Source organism: Cnephaeus nilssonii, assembly GCF_951640355.1.
Source record: "Cnephaeus nilssonii genome assembly, chromosome: X".
Lineage (NCBI taxonomy): Eukaryota > Metazoa > Chordata > Mammalia > Chiroptera > Vespertilionidae > Cnephaeus > Cnephaeus nilssonii.
In genome coordinates, this window is record NC_137071.1 from 77700505 (window position 1) to 77713607 (window position 13103).

At 45.2% G+C, this 13103-nt stretch overlaps 1 protein-coding gene across 7 annotated transcripts in view; it reads left to right on the forward strand.

The window, feature by feature from the left end:
• Positions 1-3209: 3209 nt before the first annotated feature.
• TMEM164 (transmembrane protein 164) overlaps positions 3210-13103 on the forward strand; it is a 242715-nt gene continuing 232821 nt past the window's right edge. The window contains exons 1-2 of one of the 7 annotated variants that reach the window (XM_079764470.1): positions 3210-3381; positions 4095-4763. In XM_079764470.1, the coding sequence (XP_079620596.1) occupies positions 4374-4763 (390 nt within the window). In that variant the 5' untranslated portion in view covers positions 3210-3381; positions 4095-4373. Of the gene's footprint in view, positions 3382-3662; positions 4764-13103 lie in introns of those variants that run through there. The other 6 variants (XM_079764469.1, XM_079764474.1, XM_079764472.1 and 3 more) reach the window with 6 other exon arrangements.

Consider the following 13103-nt stretch of genomic DNA (forward strand, 5'->3'; position numbering starts at 1 on the left):
TTTGGAGACAAGAAGCCTCTGGCCTGTGTCCCAGCAAGAGAATGATCAGGACATTTGTGTGAAGCTTTTTGAGATTCTAAAATTTGACAGTTTTCAGTTCAATTATTGCTTGAACTGAACTCTATGGGGACAACAATCTCCTAGTGTTTGTCTACTACCTACTATCTTTACCACTCTGCTAGGTGCTGTGGGGGGGAGGGGTTAGAAAAGATTAAGAACCATTTCTGCTGTCAAAGATCTGAGTGTGGGAGACAGGACTAACAATGAGAACAATGGAAGGCAGTATGTGATTCAGAATAAAATGAGTAGTGCAGGCAATAACTGCTATAGAAGTTTAGAGGAGGCAGAGAGCTCTGGGAACTGGGGGTGAGGTTTAGGAGACTGCAGTTTCACTTGGGGTTAGAAGGATGGGTAGGACTGTTTATACAGATGTGGGGGAGGGCACTGAATTTGAGTGTGTATGCATGTATCATGTATGAGCAGATGCAGAACTGGGTAAAATAATGGGAAGCACTTACTGAGCACTTTCTATGCACCAGATATTACATACTGTTCTATATAATTCAACTTACTTAAATGTATATAATCCTAGGAATTGAACAATAGATCATTAACAACCCTTCATTTAATACATAGAAATTGAGGTAGAGAGAGGTTGAATAAATTGCAGCAAGTAAAAGACATAAATTTAATTATAAAAACACTTGGTGATTCTACCTATGAAAAAAAGAATAATTTGTGGCTCAGGTGAGAAAGTTGGCCTGGCTACAGTTATTTAAAGACAGTCATTTTGCAAACACAAGGACTCTAGGCCAAATTCCCAACTGAAGTTCAGCATGGAAATTGGAGGGATTAATGAAGCCATTTATTGAGTTGGTCTAGCCTATTAACCTAAAATAAAAGGCCAAAGTGAGAGAAACAAGCGTTTATTTGAGATCCAAAAGAATAGCTTGTCGGGAAGCACTGATTCTGGCAGTAACTCAAATAGCATTTGGAATAGGAGGTGAAGGGGCCATTTATGAGAAAGGGAAGGGGAACAATTACAGGAATAGAAGGAAGGCATTTCTATAAGTGCAGATAAGCTAAAATAGTGATACTAATTCTAAATAAGGTCTTTAATTTTCAATCCCATGGTCATAAATGTCTGCTTTCTTGTTATCTTTGCAAACAGTTGTTTGGAATATAGTGCCGCTTTAGGTCCGTTCAAAGGTTATTTTGCTCAGTTTTATCATTCCAAAAGTTTGAAGGGTAAGATATGAAAGGCAGCTTCTCTGGGATGGAAGCTCCAACTCCATTTTAAAGTAGCTCCAGTTAGCCCTGGGCAGGTAGTTCAGTTGGTTATAGAGCATTGTCTCATACACCAAGGTTGTAGGTTTGATCTCCAATCAGGGGACATACAAGAATCAACCAATGAATGCATAAATAAGTAGAACAACAAACTGATGATTCTCTCTCAAATCAATAAATAAAAATTAAAAAATAAAGTGCCTCCATTTATATTATTTTTCACACCTCATTCTTATTTCCTTCACCATAGGAACTTGAGGTCTCCAGATGCTGCATGTCATTGCCAGGAGCTCCACAGCTTTATCCTTAGTTTCTGGTTATGTTGCAGAGGATTAACAAAACACCTAAGGAGAATGAATAAGTGAGCCTCTGAATCAGTTTGTTTGTGGTTGTTCTTTAAAAAAAATTTTAAATCCTCACCCAAGGATATTTTCCCATTGCTTTTAAATAGAGTGGAAGGGAGGGGAGAGAGAGAGAGAGAGAGAGAGAGAGAGAGAGAGAGAGAGAGAAACAGATTGGTTGCCTCCTGCACATATGCCCCTGACCAGGAATCAAACCACCAACCTGTGTGCAGGCCTACTCTGTACACTGAGCCAAACTGGCCAGGGCGTGGTTGTTCTTTATTAATTAGCATTTGAAGAGCATCCAGCCTATGGTAGATTCTGTACAAAAGCTTGGAATTAGACAAGGCTACCTGGCTCTGAGGCTATAATCAGACTTAGGATGGGAGGACAATGGCCTGATAATACAGCAGATTTTATTTTATATTTTGAGTCTGGCTTGCAGCCAACACCCCAAGTGTTTCCTAGGCAAGGTACCTAGCTGTGTTTTTCTGGATATTCTCCTAACTCACTGTAAGTCTTCAATAAATATTAAAGCAACATAAGGTAGATTTTAAGAAGGTCCTTTTCCTGTTTCCTTATCCCAAGAAAAGCAAGCCATAGTCTATGGGTAGAAAGCAGCAGGTGAGAAAGGGCCCTGTTTCAGTCAGATGTCCTTACCAATTCTTGGGCCCTTCCCACACCCACATTGTCCTGGCTGGCCTTTCAGTGTCAGGACTCTTCACCAAGTGCCAAGTGTATTACAGTTTGGGAAGCAGCTGCTGCCTTGCTAGGAGGAAGGAGTGAAGGAGGTCAGGGGAATTTTCTTTGGTTTGGCAAGTCTCCAATTGAAGGCATTGTAGGAGAAAGGGGAGAAGAGAGCGCCTGGAGAGGGAGTGGCAGAGGTGGGCTGTGCAGCCCAAGGTAAAGAGAGAGAAATACCAAATCCAAGCAGGAGGGGGAAGAGCAGGGAAAAGGACTAGAAGCCCGTGTCCTAGGGACTGAAGTGTGAGGAGTGGGGCTGTAGCTAGAAATGAGAGAAGCTGCCATCCTGGTCCTGCACTATCCTAGGGCAAAAAGAGTCTACTATTCCAGTGCAAAAAGGAGGAGACTCCAGGAGGAGAAGGCCAGACCCAGCCAACACCCCAAAGGAAAGCTGGCCCCGCTACTCTGCACTAGACTTCAGCCCCTGGAGAACTTAAGGAGGGCTGGCTAAGTGCCTACTAAGTACCCGGAGCAAAAAGACGTGCCTGGGAGACGCTAGTCGCAGGATGTGGAGTCAGTCAAAAGGCTTCACAGAAGGAGGCGCCTTCAGCACCCTTTGGGGAAGGAAGGTGGATGTGCCCGCGTGCAGGCTCCAAGAGTGCAGAATACGAGGCAGGCCCAGGAAGGAGGGGAAGGAGGCGGAGATTGAGCCCGGAGGAAGAAGAGGGGAGGGAGAGCCAAGAAGCAAGGTGGGAGGTGTGACTGGGGGTGGCGGTGGCGGGTGCGAGGGGGCCCGAAGAGGGAAGGAGGCGAGGCGGGGTAGTCGTGGCCAGCGAGCGTGGAGGACTGGGGGGGCGCGAGGCTGAGCAGTACCGGAGGAGGCAGCGGCGGCGAGGGGGAGGAGAGAGAGGGGAAGAAGGAGGAAGCGAGCGCAGCGGCTGCAGGGGGAGGAAGACGGGAGGAGGAGCCGTGCGCGGCGGCTGCGGCCGCCCGGGAAGCCGAGCGCCGGGGCGCAGGGAGCTCGGGAGCCTAGAGGTGGCCCGAGCCGGGGCCGCGGGCCGAGCTGCCGGTGAGTGGAGCCCCAAGGGGCGCGGCGGCCGGTTCCTGGGGCCGGGTGGGAGGCGCGGGAAGATGCGGCGCCTGGTTGGAGGGAGGGGGCCGGCTGTAGCCCAGCCCCTGGCCGGCCCGGCCTCCCTCCTACCTCTCTCCCTCCCTCCCTCTTTCCCTGCCGGCTTCCTCCCGCCGCTGCCCGCGCGTAGGGGGCTGGTCCCGGGCGGGCCGCGGGCTGGGGGAGGTGCTGCCCGGAGGGCGGGAGCCGGGGGTGGAGTTGGGGGCTTGGGGGTGTACCCGGGGGCGGGCGGCTGGACCCGGAGGGTTCTAAATTGGCCGGAGGGACCCGACCGCGGCGAAGTTGCTAGCTGGGGGCAGAGAAGGCCACGCGGTTGCCCGAGTAAGCGATCCCCAGTGGCGAGTGTGTGAAAGGAGGAGTCCGGCGTCCCTGCCATCCCTGTCGCCCTCCCTGCCTGCCCGGCCCCCGCTAGCTCCTCTCCTGGCCTCCGCGTGTTCCTCGCTCTCACCCCCATCACCCCCTGGTTCGCTCCCGAGGCACTGCTGGGTCCCCTCGGCCCTGAACCTCTCCGCCTCTGACTTCCCCTGACCCCTGCTTGCTTCGCCACTGCCTGGGTTCCCCTTTTCTTCCCCCGCTAGTTACCCTTCCCCGCTTCGTAATTCCCGATGCAATTGCCTCTTTGAGACCTTTTTTTTTCCTCTCCTTCCTTTTAGATTGGCCAACGGCTCGTTTCAACCCTGCCTCGTTGGTGGCCACTGGAGAAGCGCGGGGGGCTCCCCAGACAGCCGTGGGGACAAGTTAGAGCCAGCACTTTACCCCGGGCCTCGCGTGTAGCTTCCCCTCCCTTGCTCTCGGTGCCCCCGTGTCTGGAGGGAGTGCGGGTGTGGGTGTGTGCCCTCTGTACATGTCCCACCACCCGGGCAACTCTCTGGGCTTGTGTTCCATCTCACTCTTGCTTCCTGCACGGTGGTCGAGGGGAGCCACTTTGCATCATGTCCCGGTATAGCTACCAAACTCTTCTGGACTGGCTCTATGGGGGCGTGGACCCCAGCTTTGCAGGCAATGGGGGCCCCGACTGTGCTGCCTTCCTCTCTTGGCAGCAGCGGCTGCTGGAAAGTGTGGTGGTCCTGACCCTGGCCCTGTTGGAGATCCTGGTGGCCCTGCGGCACATCCTGAGGCAGACGAAGGAGGACGGTAGGGGTGGCCATGGCTGCCAGCCAGAGCAGGTGACCCAGCGGCCAGAGGAAGGCAAGGAGAGCCTGAGCAAGAATCTGCTCTTAGTAGCCCTGTGCCTGACCTTCGGGGTGGAGGTGGGCTTTAAGTTCGCCACCAAGACTGTCATCTACCTGCTCAACCCCTGTCACCTGGTCACCATGATGCATGTGAGTTTGTTGACTTTTTCCTGGGCAGCCTTAGTGATAAGAGTCGTTAGTGTGCTCAGGACACTTGGCAGTGTACAGCACCTCATCCCTTCGGGAAGTGGGACCTTTAAAAATGATTTTCCAAAGATCTGTTTTTGTGCATATTTCAGATTGGCTTTCTTTCACCTTTGCACAATGCATCAGCCTCACAGTGTGGGGAAAGAACATAGCACCAGAGCCGAATGGCACTCAGACTGGCTGCCTGTCCCTCCCAGCCCTGCTGGGGCCTTTCACAAGCAGGAAGTCCAGCCCCAGTCAGGTGCCCTTTCTGAATCACATCTGGAGACCTGGCCCAGCCCCCATGCTCTCTGTCACAGTTAATCCCCAGAGGCCTGGTGACATTCTTTACTGGAGGTGGTCAAATAAGGTTCCTTTTCTCTACTAGGGTACTTTGGGAAAATACTTTTATGGGTTTCCCTTAATTATTCTTTCATTTGGGAGTTTGTACTCTTAGGGTGATGTCTGCTTTTGAATTCTGAGGGTTTGGAGCAGCACCAAGCTCCTACTAAGTGCTCTCTGAAACAGGCCCCAGGCTGACTCATGAACATTGGGCTGGTGGTTTCTATCCTGGTGAAAGGGTATTTAATTTTTTGCAAACCTCTTTATCTTATCATTCTTATCCTATCTGCTGTGGTCATGGTCCAGGGGCACTCAGAGAGCTGATTTCTTTACCTCCCATTAGCCATATTAAGAAAAACAAACTGTATTAAAAAGGAAAGTGTCAGATACATAAAAATAATCTGATTGAAGACCAAGAGTGAGGCTGTCTTTCTGTACTCAGCCTGTGTGAAGAGATGTTATAAAACTATAAAATCATGGAGGATAAGGAAGAGGAGAAAGGGAAACAAATCTTTTGTAAATTTCAGGATGTGGAAAACTTGGTGTGTTTTATTCAGAAATAGTTTTGAAACCTGTCATTAAAATCTTTATTGCATTTGTATTTTTAGGTTATTCTCAGGAGACTTGTGACAGCCCTATGTGGGGCAGGAGGTTAAGATTATTATCTCCATTTTTCTGGCTTGTTGGGTGCCTAGGGAAAGGGTGGTCACTTGCCTGCAGCCAAAAGATGAATTATCTTCGGGTTGGTCTTTGGGATGGCAAGCTGGCAGTGAAATAGGGCAGCCTCTGTGGGGAGGCTGAGGCTGATCAGCATGACAATGCCTACTTGAGGCTCACAAGCTTGTTACCTCTTTGTTCTAGAGCTCCTTGATTGCAGGTTCTTGGCCTCAGTTTTCCTATCTGTAAAATGTGGTAAATGACCTCAAGCCCTTCCCATTTTGCAGGTGTGGCAAAGAGATGCAGATAGCTTTGTAATAAAGAGGCTGTTTGTTATTGATTGGGTGGCTCTCATTACTGAGCAGAGCTGGAGGGGGCAACATTTTTTTTTATTATTATTATAAGAAAAGGCTTCTTGGGAAGTGGTGCTATTCACAGGAAGCTCAGGGCTCTTCCAGCTAGACCTTCTGTGTAAATTTGAGCCAGTCCTTTTTCTTTTTTTTCATGAATGGCCTGTTTGTTAATGAGAGGAAACAACGCATCTCAGCCACTGTTGCATGAGGCTCTTGGGACAGGAGTGCTTTTTTTGGATGGCAGGTGGTGAGGGTCAGAGGGCACCTCTTCCACAAAAGGGTCTTGAGGCCTTTGGCAGCCACATATCTAGAAGGTCAACAAAGGACTAAATTCAGCCCGACTGGGGCTGCTGTTGGTGTGATGACGTCAAACCTGGCAGTACCATGGTTTTTAGTGGAAAGGTTTTTAGAGGCTTTTAGAAGACTCTGGAGATTTAGTTCTGGCATTAATTAGTTGTGTGACTGGGGAGAGTACTCTTCCTGGACCTTAGTTTGCCCATCTGCAAAATGAGACAGAATTTTTACTCCTAGCTATTGACAGCCTATGTTCTGTGGTCCTTTTCTCCATTAAGCAGTGGCCTGGGATGCAACAGATAAGTATTCTAGAAATGCTTTTGCCTTCCATGGTTGGAAAAGGAAACTAAATCAGATGGACTTGTTCATCTTTTGCTGCTACCTCTGTCTCCTCAGTAAAGTCAACCTGACCTGGTCACCCTTGGGGATATGTATAGATGATGATGGCATTTAGAGCTGGTTGCTGCAGAGAGATGTATGTTTGGGGGAGTATGGACTGATTCCTGTCACCTGTGCATTTTCTATTGCCCTGGGCTTAGCTCAAGCTCTGAACGGAGTCATGCTGAGGAAGACTTGAGCCCACCCTGGAGTAGACTCCTCTGTCCTTTACTCCTAAGTCACTGCTTTGTGTTATTTAAATAGTAACTTCTGGCCTACCAGGGGACCTAGTCTTTGATGACTCCAATGTTCCATACCCTACCTATGGCTCTTTCTGGGAAGCATGAATGTGTGGATTTTAAAAACTTTACATAAGTCTTTAAAAAATTCACAACAGATGGTTGGAAATAGTTTGCTGACTTGGTTGCAGCAATGACTAATGATAGTAAGTATGGTTAATATTACCTTACATTTATCTAGCACTTTACTGTTTTATTTTAAGGCCCTTTCACATAACTTGTTTTATTTAGGGTTATAATGAAATAACTTGGACCTGGAGAAAGAGATGTTAAAATGTTTCCTGTGACTGTGTATATTCCAAAGGGGAGAGGATGAGTACAAAGAAATACTTTGGCAAATGAATTCGCTGAATTAAGCTATATTTTGGCAGTAAAGTATATGGAGTTCAAAGGTCATGATGAGGGAGGGGAGACATTAGCTGAAATAAAGGGGAGAGCTTAGCAGAAACATATCTGATGTGTGTCTCACAACAGGATGACTCAGTTTTGGCTTTATAGAAAGACCTTGTTCCTCAGTGAGTGCAAGTTTGTCTATAACAAGGATGGCATTGCTTTAGGCCAGGAAATAGAAGAGTTAGAGAGAAGTTGGTTAGTCGCCTCATCTCCCATTTTGCAATCTGTAAAATATGTATTCCCAAAACCTCGTTACACAGATCCTCCTCTTGGCCACATTGCCAGCTTTAGAAGCATAAGGAAGGGCAGTTTTTGTGCTTGAGTTCTGGTCTTGATTAATACTCCTGGTGTCAAGTTTCTTTTTGGTCTTGTCTGATTTCTCAAAGAAGAAATGTGGACTGATAGAGGTTTATATGATTGAAGCAGCACCATCTCACATCTAAACTCAAGCCAGAGATGTCTGAGGGTTCTCAGGATCAGCAAAGCAGCACCATCGTTAAACTTCTTGCTGAATATCAGTGGCATTTACCAATTACACCAATAAATATTTCTTCAAGCATAGCTAGTCCCCTTGTGCATATTATTTTGGCAGGTGTGGGTGACAGGAAATGAATTTACTGAGTGATTATGCTGTTTACTAAAAATCACCCAGCCACATTAGTGGCAGAGGTGGCTCAGGAACTGAGCTGCCACAGTGGCAAGCTGGCTTTAGCAGGAAGAGATTCTCTTAGCTATTTAAACCCCCAAACCTACAATTTCTCAGCAGAAGGTTTAAAATGTCCTTGATTGATTGTATCTGTAAAGACCAGTTGTCCTAAATTAGTGGTCCTTTATTTCCCTTGTATAAGTTATATTGTCTTTGCTTTAGAAACTTAACAGAAAGATCCCATTTGGAATGTCTTGTCTAATTGTCCAATTGCTGTTGGTTCTGTGTGTGTCTGTGTCAACATCTCCTGATGGGGCACTGAACTTAGTGAGGCACAATAAATGCCATTTAGTCCTCAGTGTTGTGTGTACATAAGGTAAGCTGGATCGAGGCTGGACATTTTGCAAATAATTGATGTTATCATCCCCATAGCCCCAAGGCACTGTTTTTTAGCCAGTAATACTGAGTGCACCCTATTCTTTTTTAGAGTTGCCATTTGCTATTTGATTTCATGTCTTCTTTACAATATATTAGAAGTCTGATTTCCTCCAAATATAGCTTATCTGCTTTTGGTTCACCATTTGATTTGCTTACTTCTTCCTCCTTGCTGGAAGTGTAGAATGGCACATACTCAAAACAGTTCTGAGCTTTTTTGTGGCAACTCTGGGAATTAGCTGAATATACTCCAGTGTGTTCCATTTGCTCTGTGATGAATTTGTTTTACAGAAAACCTGATGGATTTGAGAACTAGCTTCCCCACCCCACTCCTTGACTTCAGACCAGCTATACCTCCCCATCCCCATCTGCTGTCTAGAGTGCTGATAAGGGCTCCTGCTTGGAATTGACATCGGATGGGTAATGGGTACAATGAGGGATCCAGCCATCTGCTGATAGCTTATCAGATGGACTGTGTCCTGTGCCATCAGTCTAGGGGGACACAAGAGGATATTGTTTATATGGGCCTCAGCAGTGAGGCATAACATTCCTTTTTAGTTGGTTTTATTTTTTCCCCCATGGAAATTTGCAGAGAATTTTTCCATCTTTCATTGTTACAGTCTTTTGGGGGCATCCATTATAAAGAGAAATGGTGTGCATTGGTGGATTAAACAGCCCACAGACAGCCCTGGGATTTAAAATTATGATGCTAGTTCTGCTCATGGCTTGCTAGGGAACCTGTACAAATTATTTAACCCTTTCCTATCTCTATCTTCTCCATGAAATGGGCCCCAAGCAAACAAAGCATTTTAATCCTCTGAATAGCTATGTGGTCACTTAAACAGAGAAACTGGGCAAAGCTGATCAAAGCTGGCATATGCCCAATGTATTTTTACCTCTGACTCAGAAACTGACACACCTCAATTCCTCTTCATCTTTGATAGCCATTAGAATCCATCCCTTTAATCCTTTCTGTCGCTTTTCTCTGGATCCTGGCTTGTGCCTGCATACCCTCCTAATGCACAGTCTATAAAACTGGATGCTGAAACTTACTAGAGGCCCAGCCCACAGCTAGTAAGAGGAAAGATGTACTTGCCAGCCTTTGCTCGCCATGCACCTGTTAGTACCGTGGTCAGCAAACTGCGGCTCTCGAGCCACATGCAGCTCTTTGGCCCCTTGAGTGTGGCTCTTCCACAAAATACCACGGCCTGGGCGAGTCTATTTTGAAGAAGTGGCGTTAGAAGAAGTTTAAGTTTTAAAAATTTGGCTCTCAAAAGAAATTTCAATCGTTGTACTGTTGATATTTGGCTCTGTTGACTAATGAGTTTGCCGACCACTGTGTTAGTACAACCCATCATGGGGCTTGCTTTTGAGTTACAGTATGTTGCTGGCTCCTATTCAGGGGGTAATCCTCAGGGTCCCTGAATTTTTGTTCCTTTGCCATAAAGTGGCACCTTTGTCATCGTCATCATGGACTTTGTCATGTGTTCCTCCCCTCCGTAGATACTCTTCTGAGAATTCTCCTCTATGAAACTTTTCAAATGACCTTGACCTGACTCTAGTTATTCCAATTATTTTAGTAACACCATTTTTCTTCCTTTCTGAGCTCTCTGAACATTCCTCAGCCTATTTGATTCTTTAAAGTATACCTTTGTATACGGTAGGTAATTCTGTAAGTGCTTGGCTGAGTTGCTTGTTGTTTTTTTTTGTTTTTTTTTGTATACATGTAGGTGATTCTGTAAGTATTTGGCTGAGTTGCTTGTTTTTGCACGTTTGTTTAGTCTCTACCATTAGCAGGAATACTTTTTTTTTTTTAACCGAAAGGAATAGTGCTTCTTTTTCTTTGTAATTTCCTGCAGAGCTTAATAAAATATATACATGCACATTAATTGTTTAATGTGTGCCTGGAAAATGCTGATGGACTGACAGAGCTGATTTGATAATTCCCTGTTTTCTTTTCCCTCTGGTGGCCCTGTTTGTTCTCCTGAGGTCTCATGGGCATGGTTCCTATGTCTCCTTGTGCCATTAGGAAAATATCCTGTCTGTTTTTTTGTTTTTGTTTTTTTTTAAATAACCAGAGTAGAGAGGCACTTTCGGCTCCAGCTCACACATCTTTTTGTTGAATTTCCATCACAAAGAGCTGGTTATTAGAACTGCAGCCCATTTTCTGCCTGAAGTATCCATTCCCTTTCATCCCAATGAGGAAATTATGTTGTTGGATCTTGGTATTAATCCCCTGGTAGATATCTGGATAATACCTACTTTCTTTTTGTCCTTTTTGATATCATATAAATTTTTAAAAATTGTTATTAGGCTAGTGACTTACTTCCCATCTTTTTGCTCTTCTATATTTTTCAGTGGGTAGCTCGTTGTCATCATGCCTCATTAAAATACCCTCTCTGCAAGAACAGCCAAGTTTCTCAACTTCTCCTGGTTTTTCATGTCTTTTTTAATGTTATTTTTTTAGCTTTATTGAGGTATACTTGACAAAGGAAATTGTGATATATTTATTTTTTTAAATATATTGTTATTGATTTCAGAGAGGAAGGGAGAGGGAGAGATAGATATATCAATGATGAGAGAGAATCATTTATCAACTGCCTCCGGCACGCCCCCCACTGGGGATTGAGCCTGCAACCTGGGCATGTGCCCTGACTGGGAATCTAGCCATAACCTCCTGGTTCATAGGTCAATGCTCAACCACTGAACCATGCCAGTCAAGCAATTGTGAGATATTTTAAGGGTACAGCATGATGATTTGTTATAGGTACACGTTGTAAAAGGACCCCCCCACCCCCATTGATTTTTAACACATGAATGGTCTTTCTTATTGCTTGTTAAATTGAGAGTTTTTTTGTCTCAGGTGCTCCTCTTCTGCCAGTAACTGGCTGAGTGGACATGAAGAACTATGGGTATGGAGGGCAGTGATTCTTGAACTTTCTCTGTGAAAGATCCCCTTGGAAGCTTGTTATAGGTATAGGTATAGGTCAAGGATGGAGATCTACATTTATTACAAACTCCCGAGTAATTCTGATGCTGATAAACCTTGGACCCCACTTTGAGAGACTAGTTAGTGGCTAGTTTTATGTGGGAAGTTGGTTCAAAAGCACATCCTGTCTGGCATGATTGCCCCGTGGGAAGGGCATTTAGTCTTCTGGTAGAACCTCAGTGTTTATATAGGTGATAAATAATGTGACTGAAATGAGAGGTTTCAGTTGGGGCTCCAAGTTATTGTGAGTTGGCTTTACAGTTCCAGTAGCTTGTTTGGTGACTGGTATTATGTCAATGGAGTGTTTCAGCCAGGCATTCCAGTCCTTCAGCACCTCCCAGTCCTTCTACATTCCCTCCCTTCCTTCAAGCCTCTAAGATCTCCAGGAACTAACAATAAGAAATATTGACACATGGTTATTGCATGCTAACTTAACTGTTTGCAGAACTCTTAAATAGACATTGGAATTTATTCATTCTTGTATTCATTCAGCAAACATTTATCCAGTGCTATTATGTGTCAAACATTGTGTCAGGCACTGGAGATTCAAAGATAAATAAGAAACATTCTTTGTCCTTGTGTTGTTCACAGTTTAGATGAGACAGGGAAGAAAAGAGATCAACTAAATTGCAACAAAACACGACATGTACAGCAACAGTTTTGAACAAAGCATAGAGGACAGAGTGTCTTTTTTTCCTAGTGCAAGTAAGGAAATCTTCCTAGAGGAGGTGACATTATAGCTGGATCATAAAAGAGACAAATTAGTTCCATGAGAGGGGAGATCCTATGTGTCTTGTTTTCTATTCTAGTGCCTCTAACAGGGCCAGGCTTATAGTAGGTGTTCAATGAACACGTCTGAATGAATGAGTAGGAGTTTATTGGATGTTGCAGGAAGGAGCAGAATTCAAGGCATAGGAAATGATATGTTCAAAGGCACAGAGTTACTTTGTTTTTCACAGGAAAATGTCTCAACTGTAACTTGCAGTCATTTGAATATTATAATCAGGGCCAGAGTTCCCTTGACAAACCAAGTAAAACTGTAGGAATGCTCTGTCATTTCTGGACTGTTAATAAGACAACTGCAGTTGCCCATGAATCTTTGATATAAGGACTTGTGAGATAGTGATCTCTGTGTTGTTCCAAGGAGGGTTCACACTATCAAGGACAGACACACAGATCATTGATGAGAGGGGGCAGACATTAAATACAGAAAATGAGATAGCAGGCATCCCACCTGTGACCAAAAAATGATATTTTTCATTTTTTTATTTATTAAGGTATTACATATGTGTTCTTATCCCCATTGCCCCCCACCCCACTCCTATGTTCATAGCAGCACAATTTACAATAGCGAAGATTTGGAAACAGCCTAAGTGCCCATCAGCAGATGAGTGGATTAGAAAACTGTGATACATCTACACAATGGAATACTATGCTGCTGTAAAATGGAAGGAACTCTTACCATTTGCAACAACATGGATGGAGCTGGAGAGCATTATGCTAAGTGAAATAAGTCAG